A 23,621-nucleotide genomic window follows, 5' to 3' on the forward strand; every position below is an offset into this window, starting at 1 on the left:
TTCTTTTGGTTTATATATTCACTATACAGGTTTCACCTTCATTTGATCATGTTGCGCCTTTGACGTCTTATCAATTTTGTCTTTTGCATTTACTCATTTTCCTGTTGGGGCAGGTGTAGAGTTGTAGGCTGGGCAGCCACTTGATATTGCACCTGAGTTCCCCCACACCACTCCATTACTTCATCAGTGTCTTTCTTCCCTCTTTAATACTAGTAACACTCTTACTTACCGCTTCAATTCATAAGGAACGTCCAGTAACTGCAGAGCTACGAGCTAGAGATGTACACAGTGGGCTAAGCCTTTATTTGGATATTCACATTTGCATTAACCATGGAAGACACTGAGCCAAATTCAGAGATGTACACAAATGCTGACACAGCTGGGAATGTCTACGCAGCGACTGTACAAAAATATGCATTGGTGGCTTTGCAAAGCCCATCGGCTGTGTACAGACATTGGTCGCAGAACAGTCAATTAGTCCTGAATATCCATATGGCTGTGTAGCATGGTCGCAGGAAATAAGGTGCCGGAGACATTCCAGCTGTGCACAGTTGCAGCCTCAAATACACTCCCACAATGATCACAACAGTCCTGGATTTGAGTTGCCACACCTCGTTACCTCCCCCAAATGTCCATGACTGTCAGTCACTTTGCGTATACTATAAACCATCCCAGCACCTGCAGTGTGACTTAGATGCGTGCGCAGACTGCCGATAATCGCTTGACTATCAAAAATCGGGTTTGCGCACATTTCTGAATCAGTCCCTTATGGGAGTAAAAATTACTCTGATTACTTTCCATTTAATGTGGGAGATGAGCAGTGGAAGGTCAATGGTAACATTTTGTTTATTGCATTTTACAAAATAACATTTTAAAAGACAAAAAAAAATGTATGAGACCAAATAATTCAACATTCTGATTTTTTATTGCAACATTTGTGAATTGATTTGCTTGTAGTAAAACATGGATATTTTGAAAAATACTAAATTGTAACAATATTTCTTTTTTTTTTTTTCTTCTTCACTATACCTGCACAATAAAGCTAGGAACGCACTATACAATTATCTGGTAGATAATCTGCCAGATCTGGCTGGTTGGAATGAAAATCTGATAATGGATGAGAGCAAATAACAATTGACCATTTGCTCCCAAACACTGGAAAATGAACAAAAAGTGTCATTCATACAAATTGGTTAAATTACAGATTTAATAAATTTGTCTAAGCTACAGGTTTTGTCCAATTTCCAGTGTTTGGGAGCAAATGGTCGATTGTAATTTGCTCTCATCCATTGCCAGATTTTTATTCCAACCAGCCAGAGCTGACAGATTATCTGTCAGATAATTGTATAGTATATGCCCAGTTTAAGAGCTTGATGCCAGCAGATTTGTAACTCATCACTTTTTGTGTAAGTAAAAATACATGACATTGCGTTTCTGTACAGCAGGGCCATAACTAGAATGTGTGGCGTGTGCCACTGCACATAACGCTGCAGGGTAGGAGTCGCTGTTCGAGGCACTTGTCAATTATCTGTTTTAAATACTTTCACTTGTAGCTTCCCCACTTTTTGAAGCCCAGCATCTCCTGTCCGCCCCTGTCTACAACCCCATTTCTTCTGTTGCTAATACCTATACAACATTCATGAACTTCAATAACTTTGTTATTCAGTCACACTGTCCTTTATTACAGGGACGTGCGGTGAGCTAAATAGCTCAGGAAGCACTGGCTAGCACCAGAGCCAGATTTACATGCAATATATGAGCCAGAGCGTACATCTGGGCATTATACACAGGTACAACAGTATAAATTCCTGGAAATTTGGTGAGTATTGATCAGAGATGTGCGGAAAAGTTAGCCAGGTGAGGCACTGCCTCACTTGCCATAGACTTTTTACGCCAGAGTTTTGGCTATAAAAATTATTAGAATAATGCAAAAAATATATTTCTAACATATTTTTTGTATTTTTCATATACTTTATACAGTCAAAACTCTGGCACAAATGTTAGTATGACAGGAAAGGCTCTGCCTCACCCCACCGCACGTCACTGCTTTATTACGTTTCAAGATGTTGACATACCCAGGACTCGAACCCATTGCCTGTGACATTGCAGTCAGACACTCTATTCATTGAGCAATCTGCCCTTACATGGAAAGCTAGAGAATTCTAACTATTTGAAGCTCACCTTGTACTTTGTGAAAAAATGATCAGCATTGTGGCTGAGCAGATCTATGTAGTGTGTGGCTGCAAGAGATTGGATGTGTGGCTGCACACTACATAGATATGCTTAATTGCAATGCTGATTATATTTTTAACAAAGTGCAAGTAGAGTCTAATGCTGCCCATACACTTGTGCGATGACCCGCGACGCAACATCGCGGGGCATCGCACCTGAACCGCCAAAGTGATTACCATGCGATCATGCAATAGATCGCATGGTAATCATGTGATCAGCACGTCGCTGCTGAGTAGGAGCGGCCTCTTGCCCCTACCGGCGGGTGCTCATCACACATCGCAGTGCGATATATCTCATGTGGTTTTAAAACCACATGCGATCGCACTGCGATGCAAGAGATATTAAATACAGCACATAATACTGTATCTTGAGATGCGACATTCAAGCGGCGTGCCCACGCATCGCGTCTCAAGGTACCCAAAATGTGCATACAATCCTTCAATTTCTCTCACAGATGACGTCGAAATCGAAGGATCGCACCGATTATCTCACAAGTGTATGGGCACCATTATAGTAAGAAATCTCATCGTTTTTATGCAGAATCAAACAGCTTAATGAGTAGGGTGTTTGACTGGAATGCAATAGTTATGGGTTTGAATCTTGGGATGGCAGTATATTGAAATGTGTTATTTAATAAAGGGTATTGTAACTGAATAACAACAAGCTCTCAAGTTAAGTTCATGGATGTGGATTCAAGAGGATTTGTGTTGCAATCCATTTTCTTGAAGTATTCTAGAAATGTGTGTGAATAAATAAAATGTGGGAAAGGGTATCGCAGCATGGACTTTCTCTGGGATCAGTTAGGTCATGCCTCTTCCCCACAAGGGCATGCTCCTTATGTCCCTACTGGAAAAATGAGGGTGGGCTGGTTTGGGCGCCAATTCTCTTTATGGCACAGGGCACCAAAAAGTGTAGTTACGGCTCTGCTGTACAGTACAATTGTCATGCACATACTATCTTTAACACCAGTTACATCCATATTTAAAGCTGAGATATGCCTGAGCATAATATACTTGTAATTACTAGGGGGACCTATTCATCTTGCAACTGTGTATAATTGCACCGGAGCAGTTTTGCAAAAATACCTGTACTCGGTCATACTGCAAGTGAGTCATATATGTAAATATTTATTAATGTGCTTGAAGAGTGAATCATTGCAAAATCATTGTTTCTGCAAACATTACCTGTTGTCTACATGCAATTTAGAAATCAATTGTAGAAGCTTGACTAGAGGTGCCCAAACTCCATCTTCAAGGCACCCTAACAGGTTTTAAGGATATCCATGGCTGAGCACAGATGTTATATCAAATTGATTGAGGTACTGTACTAATTAAGTCACATGTGCCCAAGAATGGTCATCCTTTAAACCTGGACCATTAGGGTGCCTTGAGGACTGAGGGGTAGATGTATGACAGGTCGTTATGGGGAAGAAGCGGTATCAGTGCCATTATGTGCCACTGTCCCTGGCTTCAGGGGCTGTCAGCTCCAGGCTGCATGTGAGATCTCGCTGATGCACTGTGTGGTGGGGCACTGGCAGTGATCGCCAGAGGGGGGAGTTTTATACTCCACTGCTTCGACATTCGAGATGTTCAAACATCTCAGCACTGCTGCTTCCTGCTTTGCCTCATTGAAGAGGTGAGGCTAGAAGTGTTATACCCACATGATAAGTGCAGTTATAATACGTTTGCCCCCCCCTCCCCCCACAACTTTGGGAACCTCTGAAGCTGCTAGACCATTGTTACCATTCTAATAGTAAAGTCAATTAATAATACATTTGTGTTATCATAAACATTATGAACCTGATTCAGAGTCGCAAGCTATGCCGATACGAGTTGGCCAAAGTACTGCACATGTGCCTGAATGTTACCGAATTGAGACACAGAATGAATTTGGACACAGGGGGGTAAATTGACTAAAATAAGAGTTCTATTTAAGATGGGATGTTGCCCATAGCAACCAAACAGACTCTACTTCTCATTTATCTAGCACCTTCTAGAAAATAATACCTGGAATCTGATTGGTTGCTATGGGCAACATCCCATCTTAAATTGAACTCTCATCTTAGTAAATTTACCCCAGGGAGTGTGGATTTTAGTGAGTGCTCCCAGGAGGTAACAGGGAGGTGGCTAGCCAGATGGTGCACCACCCCTCCTCCACCATAGGCATGTCACTTACAACAGCTGCATCAATAGATGCACAGCTGCTCACACAGCAGGCCATGTGCAGATGGAGAAGCTGCATCTGCCATAGGGCTGGTGAGAGATTTGTTGGTGCTTCTGATTGTGCTGGAGTTACACAGCCGCAAGATGCTACAAATGAGCAGCTCAGTATTTGGAAAATCGGTCAGGGAATTAGCTTAAAACATAGCTGTAGCAAAAGCCACAGCCACATCTAAATCAGGTCCTATATCATGTGTGTGTGCTGTTGACAGGTTCACTTTACAATATACTGTATAATGCAAATATGTTATTAATATGCTTTGTCTTGCTGGGCTGTATATTGTGGAGGTGACCCCGATTGAGCAAATGCTGGGAATGTTCCTGGAGCTGTAGAAGGGCTCATGGAAAGCACAACATCATTCTGTATGATAAACACCTGCAAGTAGAGATAACACAGTACAGTAACACATACATAACATCATTCCGTATGATAAACATATACAAGCAGAGATAACACAGTACATCAACACATACATAACATCATTCCGTATGATAAACATATACAAGCAGAAATAACACAGTGCAGCAACACATACATAACATCATTCCGTATGATAAACACCTGCAAGCAGAGATAACACAGTACAGCAACACACACATAACATAATTCTGTATGATAAACACCTGCAAGCAGAGATCACACAGTACAGCAACACACACATAACATCATTCTGTATGATAAACACCTGCAAGCAGAGATAACACAGTACAGCAACACACACATAACATCATTCTGTATGATAAACACCTGCAAGCAGAGATAATACAGTACAGCAACACATACATAACATCATTCTGTATGATAAACACCTGCAAGCAGAGATAACACAGTACAGCAACACACACATAACATAATTCTGTATGATAAACACCTGCAAGCAGAGATCACACAGTACAGCAACACACACATAACATCATTCTGTATGATAAACACCTGCAAGCAGAGATAACACAGTACAGCAACACACACATAACATCATTCTGTATGATAAACACCTGCAAGCAGAGATAATACAGTACAGCAACACATACATAACATCATTCTGTATGATAAACACCTGCAAGCAGAGATAACACAGTACAGCAACACATATATATTATCATTCCGTATGATAAACACCTGCAAGCAGAGATAACACAGTACAGCAACACATATATAATATCATTCCGTATGATAAACACCTGCAAGCAGAGATCACACAGTACAGCAACACACACATAACATCATTCTGTATGATAAACACCTGCAAGCAGAGATAACACAGTACAGCAACACATATATATTATCATTCCGTATGATAAACACCTGCAAGCAGAGATAACACAGTACAGCAACACATATATAATATCATTCCGTATGATAAACACCTGCAAGCAGAGATAACACAGTACAGCAACACATACATAACATCATTCTGTATGATAAACACCTGCAAGCAGAGATCACACAGTACAGCAACACACACATAACATCATTCTGTATGATAAACACCTGCAAGCAGAGATAACACAGTACAGCAACACATATATAATATCATTCCGTATGATAAACACCTGCAAGCAGAAATAACACAGTACAGCAACACACACATAACATCATTCTGTATGATAAACACCTGCAAGCAGAGATAACACAGTACAGCAACACACACATAACATTATTCCGTATGATAAACACCTGCAAGCAGAGATAACACAGTACAGCAACACACACATAACATCATTCCATATGATAAACACCTGCAAGCAGAGATCACACAGTGCAGCAACACATACATAACACCATTCCGTATGATAAACACCTGCAAGCAGAGATAACACAGTACAGCAACACACACATAACATCATTCCATATGATAAACACCTGCAAGCAGAGATCACACAGTGCAGCAACACATACATAACACCATTCCGTATGATAAACACTTGCAAGCAGAGATAACACAGTACAGCAACACACACATAACATCATTCTGTATGATTAACACCTGCAAGCAGAGATAACACAGTACAGCAGCACATACATAACATCATTCCTTATGATAAACACCTGCAGAGATAACACAGTACAGCAACACATACATAACATCATTCTGTATAATAAACATATACAAGCAGAGATAACACAGTACAGCAACACACACATAACATCATTCTGTATGAAAACACCTGCAAGCAGAGATAACACATTACAGCAACACATACATAACATCATTCTGTATGATAAACACCTGCAAGCAGAGATCACACAGTACAGCAACACATACATAACATCATTCTGTATGATAAACACCTGCAAGCAGAGATCACACAGTACAGCAACACATACATAACATCATTCCATATGATAAACACCTGCAAGCAGAGATAACACAATACAGCAACACACACATAACATCATTCCGTATGATAAACACCTGCAAGCAGAGATAACACAGTACAGCAACACATGCATAACATCATTCCGTATGATAAACACCTGCAAGCAGAGATAACACAGTACAGCAACACACGCATAACATCATTCCGTATGATAAACACCTGCAAGCAGAGATAACACAGTACAGCAACACACACATAACATCATTCTGTATGAAAACACCTGCAAGCAGAGATAACACAGTACAGCAACACATACATAACATCATTCTGTATGATAAACACCTGCAAGCAGAGATAATACAGTACAGCAACACACACATAACATCATTCTGTATGCTAAACACCTGCAAACAGAAATAACACAGTACAGCAACACATACACCTGCAAGCAGAGATAACACAGTACAGCAACACATACATAACATCATTCCGTATGATAAACACCTGCAAGCAGAGATAACACAGTACAGCAACACACACAACATAATTCTGTATGCTAAACACCTGCAAGTAGAAATAACACAGTACAGCAACACATACACCTGCAAGCAGAGATAACACAGTACAGCAACACATACGTAACATCATTCCGTATGATAAACACCTGCAAGCAGAGATAACACAGTACAGCAACACACGCATAACATCATTCCGCATGATAAACACCTGCAAGCAGAGATAACACAGTACAGCAACACAAACATAACATCATTCCGTATGATAAACACCTGCAAGCAGAGATAACACATTACAGCAGCACATACATAACATCATTCCGTATGATAAACACCTGCAAGCAGAGATAACACAGTACAGCAACACATACATAACATCATTCCGTATGATAAACACCTGCAAGCAGAGATAACACAGTACAGCAACACACGCATAACATCTTTCCGCATGATAAACACCTGCAAGCAGAGATAACACAGTACAGCAACACATACATAACATCATTCCGTATGATAAACACCTGCAAGCAGAGATAACACATTACAGCAGCACATACATAACATCATTCCGTATGATAAACACCAGCAAGCAGAGATAACACAGTACAGCAACACATACATAACATCATTCCGTATGATAAACACCTGCAGAGATAACACAGTACAGCAACACACACATAACATCATTCTGTATGATAAACACCTGCAAGCAGAGATAAAACAGTACAGCAACACACGCATAACATCATTCCGCATGATAAACACCTGCAAGCAGAGATAACACAGTACAGGAACACACACATAACATCATTCCGTATGATAAACACCTGCAAGCAGAGATAACACAGTACAGCAACACATACATAACATCATTCTGTATGATAAACACCTGCAAGCAGAGATAACACAGTACAGCAACACATACATAACATCATTCCGTATGATAAACACCTGCAAGCAGAGATAATACAGTTCAGCAACACATACAAAACATCATTCCGTATGATAAACACCTGCAAGCAGAGATAACACAGTACAGCAACACACACATAACATCATTCTGTATGCTAAACACCTGCAAGCAGAAATAACACATTACAGCAACACACACATAACATCATTCTGTATGATAAACATCTGCAGAGATAACACAGTACAGCAACACATACATAACATCATTCTGTATGCTAAACACCTGCAAGCAGAAATAACACATTACAACAACACACACATAACATCATTCCGTATGATAAACACCTGCAGAGATAACACAGTACAGCAACACACACATAACATCATTCTGTATGATAAACACGTGCAAGCAGAGATAACACAGTACAGCAACACATACATAACATCATTCTGTATGATAAACACCGGCAAGCAGAGATAATACAGTACAGCAACACATACAAAACATCATTCTGTATGCTAAACACCTGCAAGCAGAAATAACACATTACAGCAACACACACATAACATCATTCTGTATGATAAACATCTGCAGAGATAACACAGTACAGCAACACATACATAACATCATTCCGTATGATAAACACCTGCAAACAGAGATAACACAGTACAGCAACACATACATAACATCATTCCGTATGATAAACACCTGCAAGCAGAGATAACACAGTACAGCAACACATACATAACATCATTCTGTATGATAAACACCTGCAAGCAGAGATAACACAGCACAGCAACACATACATAACATCATTCCGTATGATAAACACCTGCAAGCAGAGATAACACAGTACAGCAACACACGCATAACATCATTCCGTATGATAAACACCTGCAAGCAGAGATAAAACAGTACAGCAACACACGCATAACATCATTCCGCATGATAAACACCTGCAAGCAGAGATAACACAGTACAGGAACACACACATAACATCATTCCGTATGATAAACACCTGCAAGCAGAGATAACACAGTACAGCAACACATACATAACATCATTCTGTATGATAAACACCTGCAAGCAGAGATAACACAGTACAGCAACACATACATAACATCATTCCGTATGATAAACACCTGCAAGCAGAGATAACACAGTACAGCAGCACATACATAACATCATTCCGTATGATAAACACCTGCAAGCAGAGATAACACAGTACAGCAACACATACATAACATAATTCAGTATGATAAACACCAGCAAGCAGAGATAACACAGTACAGCAACACATACATAACATCATTCCGTATGATAAACACCTGCAGAGATAACACAGTACAGCAACACACACATAACATCATTCCGTATGATAAACACCTGCAAGCAGAGATAACACAGTACAGCAACACACACATAACATCATTCTGTATGATAAACACCTGCAAGCAGAGATAACACAGTACAGCAACACATACATAACATCATTCCGTATGATAAACACCTGCAGAGATAACACAGTACAGCAACACACACATAACATCATTCTGTATGATAAACACCTGCAAGCAGAGATAACACAGTACAGCAACACATACATAACATCATTCTGTATGATAAACACCTGCAAGCAGAGATAATACAGTACAGCAACACATACAAAACATCATTCCGTATGATAAACACCTGCAATCAGAGATAACACAGTACAGCAACACACACATAACATCATTCCGTATGATAAACACCTGCAAGCAGAGATAACACAGTACAGCAACACACACATAACATCATTCTGTATGCTAAACACCTGCAAGCAGAAATAACACATTACAGCAACACACACATAACATCATTCTGTATGATAAACATCTGCAGAGATAACACAGTACAGCAACACATACATAACATCATTCCGTATGATAAACACCTGCAAGCAGAGATAACACAGTACAGCAACACATACATAACATCATTCCGTATGATAAACACCTGCAGAGATAACACAGTACAGCAACACACACATAACATCATTCTGTATGATAAACACCTGCAAGCAGAGATAACACAGTACAGCAACACACACATAACATCATTCTGTATGATAAACACCTGCAAGCAGAGATAACACAGTACAGCAACACATACATAACATAATTCCGTATGATAAACACCTGCAAGCAGAGATAACACAGTACAGCAACACATACATAACATCATTCCGTATGATAAACATCTGCAGAGATAACACAGTACAGCAGCACATACATAAGATAGAAATGTATTGAAGATGACCTATCACATTTTAATAAAATAAAAAAAATGGGAAGTATATGAAGGAAAAGAGGTTTCAAGCACTGGTCCCAGTAGGTGTAGGAAATCAATATATAAGTACAGCATATCCACACTGTTGTTTACATTATTACAAATATTGAAGAATATATAGTTTATGGCAGTGGAGGTGCTGCCTGAGAGACTAGGCAATGTATTAAAAAACAGGGTAATCTTGGTGCACTCAACCTCCATCCAAGCCTTTCTTCTCTTTTTGCTCCTTTGAGGTCCATTCCATCCACCTTTTCTGTCTTCATATTATGGTCATTTACTACCTCCCAGGCTCTTCAACCCCTTGATAAGTTTACAGTCGGGCTCATCACTTCTCCTAAGTTCTTACCTCTTTTAGCCTTAGTGACTTCAACTTCCTCATTGACAACCCCTCTGACACTGCTGCCTCCACACTTCTCTCCCTTACATCCTCATAAGGCTCCTATGGCCTGTCCCAATGGTCAGCCACCTCCATCCACATTCTTGGTCAAACCCTCAACCTTGTCTTCACCCACTCTTTCAAATAATTGGATTTCTGTAACTTTCATTTCCTGCTTTCATACCACTTCCTTCTCACTTTCCCTTTTTCCTCATCTCCTGCTCCATCCCGCACTCTCAAAACCTCCTTTATAAAATACAATCTACTGTAGATAACCGTGACCTCGCTTCCTTCTCTTCATTTGAATCATTCTTATCTCTTATCAATGATCTGGCTTGACCTAACCAGACTTTTACTCTTTACAACCATTATCATTCCTCTGGCATCGACTCATCCACCACCATCAATTTGGTCAGCCTGCGGCTGACTAAACCCTGATACTGGCACTGTAGAGTAAATCCTCTAAAAATGCTACCACATGGCAGATCTCTCGTAGAGTAGATTTGTAGGGTTCAAGCGACAACTTTTGTTTGTTAATAGCACTGTGTGCTGCCAATCCCAGTATACAGTAACAGTTTAATATGGTAGCATCAACAGAAGGATCCAGCAGTAGAATTTTATGTAGCTCGGTCTCTGATTTTGTATTTTGGGTGCGGCATGAAAATGTGGCATCATAGCCCTAGACTTATGCACAAAGCAGAGGTTCTCAAATGCGGTTCTCAAGGCACCCCAAAGGTCCAAGTTTTAAATATAGATATGCTTGGCCACAGGAGACTTAATTAGCACATCCGTCAATTTTAATTAACCATCTGTGCTGTGCCATGAATATACCTAAAGTTTGGACCATTGGGGTGCCTTGAGGACCAAGTTTGAGAAGCTCTGGCTTGAAAGATTCTTCAGTGAAAATGGATATACTGTATTTAGATTTTGAAACCATGTTGGTCACATATTATTCTGTATTAAGATTTCTGCTGTTATTTTTGCTGCTCCTTTAACAAGATGTAAACTTGTTTTCCTCACAGCATAGCAATAGTTATATTTGGCTACTGTAAGCTATTTGTCCACTACAAACTCTACACCACATGTCCTATACTTAGTGTAATCATCTGGGTTAACATCCATCTTTCTCTTACCTGGGGAACATTTGGTGTTTCTTGTGCTAGGGAACGACATCCAAAAATGGAGACAGAAAGGGACACACAGAACAGCAGCAGATTTGTTAAAAGGAGAATGGACAGAATAGCATATCCTCTGTACTGCAAACACAAAATGAAAAAACATTATATGAATCTCTACTGTATATACTGGCGAAGCTGGCTATCATGCAATTATTGTTCCATTAGCCAGATATTTTACATTTTTTGTTTGAAAAATAAAAATAAAAAATAAATAAATAAATATAGTTTCTGTTTCTCCTCTGCTTTTATCGCTACTAAATACCCTGTTGCCTTACTACGTTGGCTGTACACCTTGAGAAAGGTCCCATGGGACCGAAACGTTGGTGATACCGTTCTATTAGTATGTAAAGAGCATTTTTTTCTACTTTGTGAATAAACTATCACGTTGTTGCTTTTTGATAAACTGAAGGTCTGGAAAGTGCTATTATTTCCATACATGGGAAACTCTGTATATATATATATATATATATATATATATATATATATATATATATATATATGTGATGTGCACCGGAAATTTTTCGGGTTTTGTGTTTTGGTTTTGGATTCGGTTCCGCGGCCGTGTTTTGGATTCGGACGCGTTTTGCCAAAACCTCCCTGAAATTTTTTTGTCGGATTCGGGTGTGTTTTGGATTTGTGTGTTTTTTTACAAAACCAGCTTAAATCATAGAATTTGGGGGTCATTTTGATCCCATAGTATTATTAACCTCAATAACCATAATTTCCACTAATTTCCAGTCTATTCTGAACACCTCACAATATTATTTTTAGTCCTAAAATTTGCACCAAGGTCGCTGGATGGCTAAGCTAAGCGACCCAAGTGGCCGACACAAACACCTGGCCCATCTAGGAGTGGCACTGCAGTGTCAGACAGGATGGCAGATTTAAAAAATAGTCCCCAAACAGCACATGATGCAAAGAAAAAAAGATGTGCAATGAGGTAGCTGTGTGACTAAGCTAAGCCACCCAAGTGGCCGACACAAACACCTGGCCCATCTAGGAGTGGCACTGCAGTGTCAGACAGGATGGCAGATTAAAAAAATAGTCACAAAACAGCACATGATGCAAAGAAAAAAAGAGGTGCACCAAGGTCGCTGGATGGCTAAGCTAAGCGACCCAAGTGGTCGACACAAACACCTGGCCCATCTAGGAGTGGCACTGCAGTGTCAGACAGGATGGCAGATTTAAAAAATAGTCCCCAAACAAGCACATGATGCAAAGAAAAAAGAGGTGCACCAAGGTCGCTAGATGGCTAAGCTAAGCGACCCAAGTGGCCGACACAAACACCTAGCCAATCTAGGAGTGGCACTGCAGTTTTCTAGTGAGAGGATGAGTGCTTCCATCCTCATGTGAATCTGAACCACTAGCTATGAACATAGGCCAGGACCTCAGCCGTTCCTTGCCACTCCGTGTCGTAAATGGCATATTGGCAAGTTTACGCTTCTCATCAGACGCTTTTAATTTTGATTTTTGGGTAATTTCACTAAACTTTTGTAGTATACTTGACGACAGAGGTAGAGCAGTGGATTACTGTACCGTACTGGTATATATATACTAGTGGTCAGCAAAATTCTGCACTGTCCTCCTACTATATACTGCGCACAACTAAAATGCAGCACAGGTATGGATGCATAGTATACTTGACGACGCAGAGGTAGAGCAGTGGACTACTGTACCGTACTGCTATATATATACTGGTGGTCAGCAAAATTCTGCACTCTCCTCCTACTATATACTGCGCACAACTAAAATGCAGCACAGGTATGGATGCATAGTATACTTGATGACACAAAGGTAGAGCAGTGGACTACTGTACCGTACTGCTATATATATATATACTGGTGGTCAGCAAAATTCTGCATTGTCCTCTTACTATATACTGCGCACAACTAAAATGCAGCACAGGTATGGATGCATAGTATACTTGACAACACAGAGGTAGAGCAGTGGACTACTGTACCGTACTGCTATATATATATATATATATATACTGGTGGTCGCAGCAAAATTCTGCACTCCTACTATATATTACAATGCAGCACAGATATGGAGCGTATTTCAGTCAGAGAACGAAGATATTTTCAGCACACTGAGCACAGATATTTGCAGCACACTGAGCACAGATATTTGCAGCACACTGAACACAGAAACTGAGAGAACGCAGCCACGTCCTCTCACTATCATCTCCAAAGCACGAGTGAAAATGGCGGCGACGCGTGGCTCCTCATATAGAATACGAATCTCGCGAGAATCCGACAGCGGGATGATGAAGTTCGGGCGCGCTCGGGTTAACCGAGCAAGGCGGGAAGATCCGAGGCTGCCTCGGAACCGTGTAAAATGGGTGAAGTTTGGGGGGGTTCGGATCCCGAGGAACCAAAGCCGCTCATTACAAATAAATATATATATATATATATATACAGTGGTGGAATTCAGCCGGTTCGCACCGGTTCTTCAGAACCGATACCTAATGTTAGGTATGGTTCTGAAAACCGTTTGTTAATGAGTGCCACCAGCATAGGTGCAGATACCTTTACCCCAGTAGAGCTTGCCTCCGCTGCCCCCGCAGCCCCCGCAATAGATTGAGACGCGCTGGGGGCTGCAGAAGCGCTTCTGTACCATAGCAATGGAAAAAAAAAACAACCAAAAATCTCCAAGGAGGAGACAGATGCTAAAGGTCACATTTGACCTCTAGCGCCTGTCTACTTGGCGGCGGCCATTTTAAGAGGGTGGTTTTTTTTACACTACTATGGTACAGAAGCGCTTCCACAGCCCCCAGCGTGTCTCAATCTACTGCGGAGGCTAGCAGTAACCACTGATGCCCGCACCCACCCTCCCTACTTTACTGATGCAGCGTCAGGAGATACATGGCAATACGCAGGAAAGCCCTGGCAACGTACAGTAGATTCCCTTGCAACACATATGAAACCCCTGGCAACGCACAGGAGACCCCTAGCAACGCGCATGAAACCACTGGCAACACACAGGAGACCCCTAGCAATGTAAGTGGCATTATTGTGTGTGGGCATAAAATGGTGTTAGGGCCATAACTGTGTGTATCATAATATGTAATTGGCGTTACAGTGTGTGGTATAACGCATAATGGGTGTTATTTGAGAATTAAATGCATGAATTATTAAACTACCTTTCGGTATACTTAAAATGGTCATTAGGACATAGAACCGGTTTTTAATTTATTTGAATCCCAACACTGTATATATATATTGTGAAAAAATAAAGGACAGCGCCTTAGGTAGATCTAATAAGACACACTGATAGGTATTTTAGAGAAATTAATTTCTCAAGAAACCTCTTCACGACACACCTCAGAAATGAGTGAGTGGCAGCTTTTGCACAGTATGTGAATGGATATTTAGAAAATGAAGTGAATAAAAGCGCCTACTAGTGTCTAATAAATAGAATTCAGTGAAAACACCCTGGAAATTGGGTATACACAGTGATAAGATAAGTAGCAGCTTAGCTTAAAACAATCTTTAGGCTGATCACTCTTAAATGCAGAACATGTAAGAACTGCTTTTACAGAGGCTCAAGAAGTAGGAACCCTGCTTGTCCCAATAATCATTCGGAGAGCAAGATAAATAAAATCAGTAACAGTTTAATAAGCACAGTCCTGCCGCAAATGCAGGTATCAAACGTACAAGATTAAAAAGTATAAACAGCTTATCTGTCCGCTTATGGGTAGTCCAAGGGTGGTTTTTGTAAATGGTCACATGTGGACTAATGGATATGACATAACTTCCTGTATATAATCTAAAAACACTAATTTATATAAAAAAAACTTAACAACACCTAAAACTTATTAATAAATTAATGTATATTGAAGGGAGCACGATTAGGGTGTAAATGGTAAGAACGAGTAAGCAAAAGAAGATTAATGAGACAAAGCGGCGGTGGAACGCATTGCATCATTTCCGCCTCTGACTTGTAATGTGTTTAGGGCATACTGCGCTACGGTGCTGACAAGTGTAGAGAGGGGGCAGAGCGTCACTTCCGCCCGTCGATAGCCGGCAGTGGAACGCAAGGTGAACCGCAGAGTCACTTCCGCCTTATGATGTGAATAGGGGAAGTCACTTCCTGGTCGGGCTTGTCTCCGATGTATTTCCGGTGCTTGACATGCACGGCCATTTTTCTTATCCTTTTCCTTTTATGATGCACAGTCTTAATATATTCCTGGAACGCACAGCCATTTTTACCATTATTAAATATGTTAAATTAATAGTGAAGGTTCCTTATTAACTAAAATTTATGAGGATTATATTAAATGCTAAGTGAATGGTGAACAAGTGGTGAAAAATAAAGATAGATATAAATAATATATATAAATTTATGGGTGATGTATTTGATAAAAGGATTTATTTATTTATGTGCATATTTAGGCTATAGTGACAATAAGTGCTGGTGGTAACAATAAGGAGTTATATTTGAGGGTGTGGTAGATAAATTAGAATATTGTCGACTGTGCAATATTTAAATTAACTACTGCAAAATATAATAAAAAACGAATATTGTTATAAAAAAGTTGCAATTTCGAATCCTTCGTGTAATCCGAGGGGTGCCAGTGTTCTTGGTTCGAATATCCAGAACATTTCTCTCTTCGACAGTTTATTCAGGATGTCTTTGCCCCGTTCTCCAAGGTTGATGACTTCTATACCCTTAAAAGTAAGGTCCTCGGGGTTTGAATTATGTTTTTCATGGAAATGTCTATAGATTGCGTGTGTAGGTAATTTGTTTTTGATATTTCTTTTATGTTCTTGAATTCGTAATTTTAAGAGTCTCTAGGTTTTACCGACGTACTTTAGACCGCAGGTACATTCCAGAAGATAGATGACCATAGTAGAGTTGCAGTTGATGAAATGCTTAATGGTATATTCACGTGAGTTGTCATTGTTAGAAAAGGTCTTTCAATTTCGATGAACCAATTTACAGATGTTGCAGTTTCCGCATTTGTAGCTACCCTGGCATTTCTTTATAGGAATCAATGTGTTGTATTTTAGTAGGCTCGGTGCTAACATTTCTTTCAGATTGCTGGTTTTCCTGTAGACAATTTTTAGTCGGGGAGGAAGGGTAGAATGTCTTTAAGGACTGGGTCCATCATGAGGATGTTCCAATAATTATTCAAGGACTGTCTGATGTTTGCTTTGTGACAGCTATACGTCGTAATAAAGGGAGTTGAAAAGCGGAGTTTGTCCTGATTAGTTTCCCCTTGGTCTTTAGGTTGTGTAGTCTCTTTAATTTTTGCAATGGCTCTTACGATCATATTTTTAGGGTACTCTCTTTCCTTGAATCTTTCAGCATACAATTTGAGCTGATGGTCCTGGTCTTCTTTTAGGCTACAGTTTCTTTGTACTCGATGGAACTGAGGGAATTGGTTTATCTACCAATTTTTTTATGACAACTTTTATAGTGCAAGTAACTGTTTGTGTCGACCTTTTTTATGAAATTGCAGGCAATAATCTTGGATTCTGTTGATGAAAGTACTAAATCCAAAAATTCAATCTTGCCTTTATCATGTTTCTGATTGAATTTCAAGTTGAATTGATTGTGTGAAATACTTTGGAAGAAGTCAAGGAAGGAGGACTCTGTCCCATCCCAGATAATCAGGATATCACCAATATGTCTTTTATACACAACCAGTTGGTTGGTGAATGGGTTAATTGAATCTATATTCTCTTCTTCCCAGCTGCCCATTAGAAGATTGGCGAAGCTAGGGGCGAAAATCGTCCCCATAGCTGTTCCACATATCTGCAGGTAAAAACACTCCTTGAATTTAAAAAAATTGTGACTTAGGATAAATCTGATAAAGTCACATATAGCTTTTTTATGTGAAGTGGTTAGGCCAGTGTCTCTATCAAAGAACTTCTTACATGCAGTAATTCCGATCTCATAAAGGATGCAGGTGTATAAGCTTTCAACATCAATTGTGGCCCACACATAAGTTTCTTTCCAAGTTTCATTTTTCAGAGTCTCTAGTATACTGTTCGTGTCCTTGAGGTAGGATGGTAATTCCATAACATACTTTCTAAGGAAAACATCTATATAACTCAGATAGATGAGACGTAAGGGAATCAATCCCCGCAATGATAGGTCTGGCTGGGGGATTTATCATCGGTTTATGTCAGTGGTTCCCAAACTGTGTGCCGTGGCTCCCTGGGGTGCCTCAGGACACTTGCAGGGGTGCCTCGGGTTGGTGGTCCAGGACCAATTAAAATGATTTATGGTTAATGTAATAGGCAAAGCCAGTGCTGGGGTCTGCCAATCATAACATGTGTGGACAAACAGAGGCAAATCCTGTCCCTCACCACACAATTGACCCTAAGGGTGACATATAAGCACAATTTACTTAATTTAATATTTCTTTCTTATTTCTCAATAAGAAACCTTTGGCCTAGGGGTGCCGTGAAAACAATTCTGATGCTCTAGGGCGCCGTGCTTGTAAAAAGTTTGGGAACCACTGGTTTATGTATCTTCGGCAGGAAGTAGAATATTGGAATAATTGGAGAGGCTGTCATAAAGAATTGATACTCGTCTTTGTCCATGATGTAGCAGTGTAGATGGTGTACTAGCAGAATTCTTCATTCATCTGTGTATTGCTGAGTGGGATCTTGCTGTAATTTTTTGTAGGAATTGATGTCACTTAGGAGGCAAATTGCCTCTTGTTCATATGCTGATCTGTCCAGCATTACACTCCTCCTCCCTTATCGGCCTGTTTAATTACGATTCCAGAGTTGTTTTTAAGTTCTTTCAGGGCATGCTTTTCATGATTCTTCAGGTTGTTTTGCTTGATGGGTGGTAGATCTTGATCACATAGGTCTTTTTTAACTAGGCCATGAAATACAGTGATGTGATGTCCTTTTCGATTCCAAGGGGTAGTATTTTGATTTCCTCTTTAGGCCTGATTTGGATTCGGGATTTGAAATGGTGTCTGTCTCCTTTTTAACAAAATGTCTTTTAAGTGTGAGAGTTCTGGTGAATTTATTAAGGTCTATGAAGGTATTCAATTTATTCATTTGATTTGACAGTGCGAATTTCAATCCTTTGCTTAATAGAGATTTGTGGAGCTGGTGTTTTGAGAGGTTGAAAATCCCATTGGAAGTTGCTTTTAAGTTGGTTGGTATCTCCTTTTTACGGTTCCTCCACCCGCTGCCTCGAGTTCCTCTTCTTCTTGGAGGATTATTTTTGCTGGTGAGGATTTCTTGAACCTTTCCATGAAGAACATTTTTCTCTGTGATTGTGGGTTGGCTATGTAGGGGTCGGGAGATAAAAAATCCGAATCGCTATTAGAATCCTGTCTCTGTAGAACTAAAAATCTATTGTTCATAGCAAATTTTCCTTGTTGTGGTGTGTATGTTCTTCGTTGTTGTGCTCCAAAGTTCTGTCTCGTTGTGGGTCGGCGGGGCGTATTTTTCCATCCTCTATTTCTGGGATGGAATCTTCTCCATTCTATTTGCGTGGCATCCAATGTTTGACTTTGTTATTAAGGTAGTCCTGTGTGTCCCATTGGAACTTTTTCTCTTGCCCTTTAATAACTTCCTCTTCGATCCGTTCGAGTTTTCTGGTTAGGGTCAAGTCGTTAGCCTTACAGATCTCTTTATCTTGGTGTGGTGACAGAAGAATTTCTTTCAGTTCAAGGACTTCTTCTAGTTTCTGAAGTACTTTTGTTTTTTCAGTAATTATCAGTTTCATCAAATTAGTGGAACACTCATGTAGGATTTTATCCCAACTGGTAATAAAACATGGGTCCTCTGTACCGAATGTGGGATTTTTAGGATCTGAAGTCCTCTAGGGATCCTGTTGGCTGTTATGTAGTGTTCGAGTCCTTTAATTTCCCACATGGTTTTAATTTCCTTTGTTAATAGTCTCTCTGTCTCCCAGAATAGTTCATCCAGGTCATCAGTCTGTGAAATAGCCTGTTGTGCTGACTGGTTCTCCTCGTTAAAGATTCTTTGACATAGGTCACTTCTTTATTTCCAGTCCTCTATGTCTAAACATGGCAGCAGTGTCTGAAGATAACCGGCAGCTATACAGTAATAATTGATAATTGTGAAAAAATAAAGAACAGCACCTTAGGTAGATCTAATAAGACACACTGATAGATATTTTAGAGAAATTAATTTCTCAAGAAACCTCTTCACGACACACCTCAGAAATGAGTGAGTGGCAGCTTTTGCACAGTATGTGAATGGAAAATGAAGTGAATAAAAGCACCTACTAGTGTCTAATAAATAGAATTCAGTGAGAACATCCTGGAAATTGGGTATACACAGTGATAAGATAAGTAGCAACTTAGCTTAAAACAATCTTCAGGCTGATGACTCTTAAATGCATAACATGTAAAAAGAGAGATAAAAATGACATAGTGTCTACTGTTTTACAACTGCTTTTACAGAGGCTCAAGAATTATCAACCCTGCTGGTCCCAATAATCATTTGGAGAGCAAGATAAATTAAAACAGTAACAGTTTAATAAGCACAGTCCTGCCGCAAATGCAGGTATCAAACGTACAAGATTAAAAAGTATAAACAGCTTAATTGTCCAAGGGTGAGCATCAAGTCCCTGTCCCAACGCGTTTCGTCCTAGAGTGAGGACTTTATCAAGGGGATGTTCAGTGTGGGCAATGCAGGATATTTATGGTTTTGGTAAATGGTCACATGTGGACTAATGGATATGACATAACTTCCTGTATATAATCTAAAAACACTAATTTATATAAAAAAATTTAACAACACCTAAAACTTATTAATAAATTAATGTATATTGAAGGGAGCACGATTAGGGTGTAAATGGTAAGAATGAGTAAGCAAAAGAAGATTAATGAGACAAAGCGGTGGTGGAACGCATTGCATCATTTCCGCCTCTGACTTGTAATGTGTTTAGGGCATACTGAGCTAGGGTGCTGACAAGTGTAGAGAGGGGGAAGAGCGTCACTTCCGCCCATCGATAGCCAGCAGTGGAACACAAGGTGAACCGCAGAGTCACTTCCGCCTTATGATGTGAACAGGGGAAGTCACTTCCTGGTCGGGCTTGTCTCCGATGTATTTCCGGTGCTTGACATGCACGGCCATTTTTCTTATCCTTTTCCTTTTATGATGCACAGTCTTAATATATTCCTGGAACGCACAGCCATTTTTACCAATATTAAATATGTTAAATTAATAGTGAAGGTTCCTTTTTAGCTAAAAGTTATGAGGATTATATTAAATGCTAAGTGAATGGTAAACAAGTGGTGAAAAATAAAGATATATATAAATAATATATATAAATTTATGGGTGATGTATATGATAAAATGATTTATTTATTTATGTGCATATTTAGGCTATAGTGACAATAAGTTCTGGTGGTAACAGTAAGGAGTTATATTTGAGGGTGTGGTAGATAAATTAGAATATTGTCGACTGTGCAATATTTAAATTAACTACTGCGGAATATAATAAAAAACAAATATTGTTATAAAAAAGTTGCAATTTTGAATCCTTCGTGTAATCCAAAGGGTGCCAGTGTTCTTAGTTCGAATATCCAGAACATTTCTCTCTTCGACAGTTTATTCAGGATGTCTTCACCCCGTTCTCCAAGGTTGATGACTTCTATACCCTTAAAAGTAAGGTCCTCTGGGTTTGAATTATATTTTTCATGGAAATGTCTATAGATCGCGTGTGCAGGTAATTTGTTTTTGATATTTCTTACATGTTCTTGAATTCGTAATTTTAAGAGTCCCTTGGTTTTACCGACGTACTTTAGACCGCAGGTGCATTCCAGAAGATAGATGACCATAGTAGAGTTGCAGCTGATGAAATGCTTAATGGTATATTCACGTGAGTTGTATATATATCAATATAGATAATGGCAGGCTGCACTCATCAGTCTTGAGAAAACATAGGAATAAAGAACATTTTTCTGATGAGTGCCGTCTCCCATTATCCACTGTGCAGCTCAGCTATCAAGCATAATTACAGTCACTTAGGAGTGTCGGCCTAATTGGAATATATATATATATATATATATATATATAGTATATATAAATAGCTATACAGTATATATATATATATATAAATATATATATACACTGTATATATATTTATACATATACTGTATATGCACTCACACAACAGGGGTGTGCAACTTGTTCTAGTGCTAAAGCCACATTGGGAGTTCGCACACATCGCACACATTGATAAGGCTACAATAAAACTTTACTTGTTTTAATATGTACAATACCATTTAAAATATCTGTATAGAGACAGAAGTATGTGTCATGCCACAAAGCAAGATGCTCCACCACTGCCTGTGTGGCATACATCTCCCTAGATAAAGACTTTGGGGTTTATTTACTGTAAGTCAATTTAGATTTTTGGTAAATTTTTAGTCAATGTTAAATTCAATTTTCAAATCAGAGATTTACTATAGCCAAAACCAACTGAAAATTGACCATAAATATTACTTTTTAATAGATGCCTATACGCACACCGCATATTTACTAACAGGACTAAAATTGACTGAAAATCGACCTGGAAACTTAGTAAGAAACAGGCCTGTTTAACTTCTAAAACATGTTCAATTGTCTGAAAGGTAATTATGTTGCCTAGTGGGAAACAATAAAAAGTGCAATATTAAAGGCAGCAGACCTTTGTATCAAAAGAGTCCGCAAGGAACAGGAAGCCAGTGTGGTTTGCGAAAGAAGTAGCAAGTATTTTAAAAGCAAAAAAGATGGCTTTTAGGAAATATAAGCAGACACAAAATAATGAAGACAAAGAGATATATCTTGTTAGACAGAAGGAGACTAAGAAGGTAATCAGATGTGCAAAGGCACAAGCTGAGGAGAAAATGGCCCAGTCAGTGGGTAAAGGAGGCAAAACTTATTTTAGGTATATAAGAAAAAGGAGAAAAACAAAAGGTGAAATAATAAGACTTAAGACAGAGACTGGGATTCTTGTTGATGGAGACAATGTAATAGCAGATCATCTTAATAATTATTTTTGCTCACTATTCACTACTGGAAGAGAGAAGAAGGGGACACAGTTAAGTTGCAGGGACATCCAGGAAAATGTAAACAAGTACATTAACAGAGAAGAAGGTCCTAACAGAACTTACAAAGCCTAAAGTGGATAAATCAATGGGGCCAGATGGGGTACATCAAAGGATACTAAAAGAGCTTAAAGGGGTGCTGGTAGCACCATTAACAGAGTTATTCAACCAGTCACTAGCTTCTGGAGTAATTCCAGGGACTGGAAAAGAGTGAAAGTAGTCACACTGCAAAAAAGTGGAAGCAAGGTAGAGGCAAACAACTACCAACCAATGAGCCTTACATCAGTAGTATTGAAAGTGATGGAAACACTTTTAAAAGAAAGAGTTATAGATTATCTCATATCCAGCAGTTTGCAAGATCCCAAACAGCATGGGATCACTGGGGAGAGATCATGTCAAACAATCCTTATTAACTATTTTGACTGTGTGACTAAAGTAATAAATAAAGGTGGAGCTGTAGATATAGCTTATCTAGACTTTAGTAAGGCTTTTGACAC

General features: G+C 39.4%; 1 protein-coding gene across 1 annotated transcript in view; it reads right to left on the reverse strand.

The window, feature by feature from the left end:
* Positions 1–1,317: 1,317 nt before the first annotated feature.
* LOC135057523 (membrane-spanning 4-domains subfamily A member 4A-like) overlaps positions 1,318–23,621 on the reverse strand; it is a 92,746-nt gene continuing 70,442 nt past the window's right edge. The window contains exons 5-6 of the mRNA XM_063963378.1: positions 12,042–12,164; positions 1,318–4,827 (exon numbers count right to left, since the gene is read on the reverse strand). Coding sequence (XP_063819448.1) covers positions 4,702–4,827; positions 12,042–12,164 — 249 coding nt within the window. The 3' untranslated portion in view covers positions 1,318–4,701. The remainder of the gene's footprint in view (positions 4,828–12,041; positions 12,165–23,621) is intronic.

The sequence above is a fragment of the Pseudophryne corroboree genome, chromosome 3 (assembly GCF_028390025.1).
Source record: "Pseudophryne corroboree isolate aPseCor3 chromosome 3, aPseCor3.hap2, whole genome shotgun sequence".
Classification (NCBI taxonomy): Eukaryota; Metazoa; Chordata; class Amphibia; order Anura; family Myobatrachidae; genus Pseudophryne; species Pseudophryne corroboree.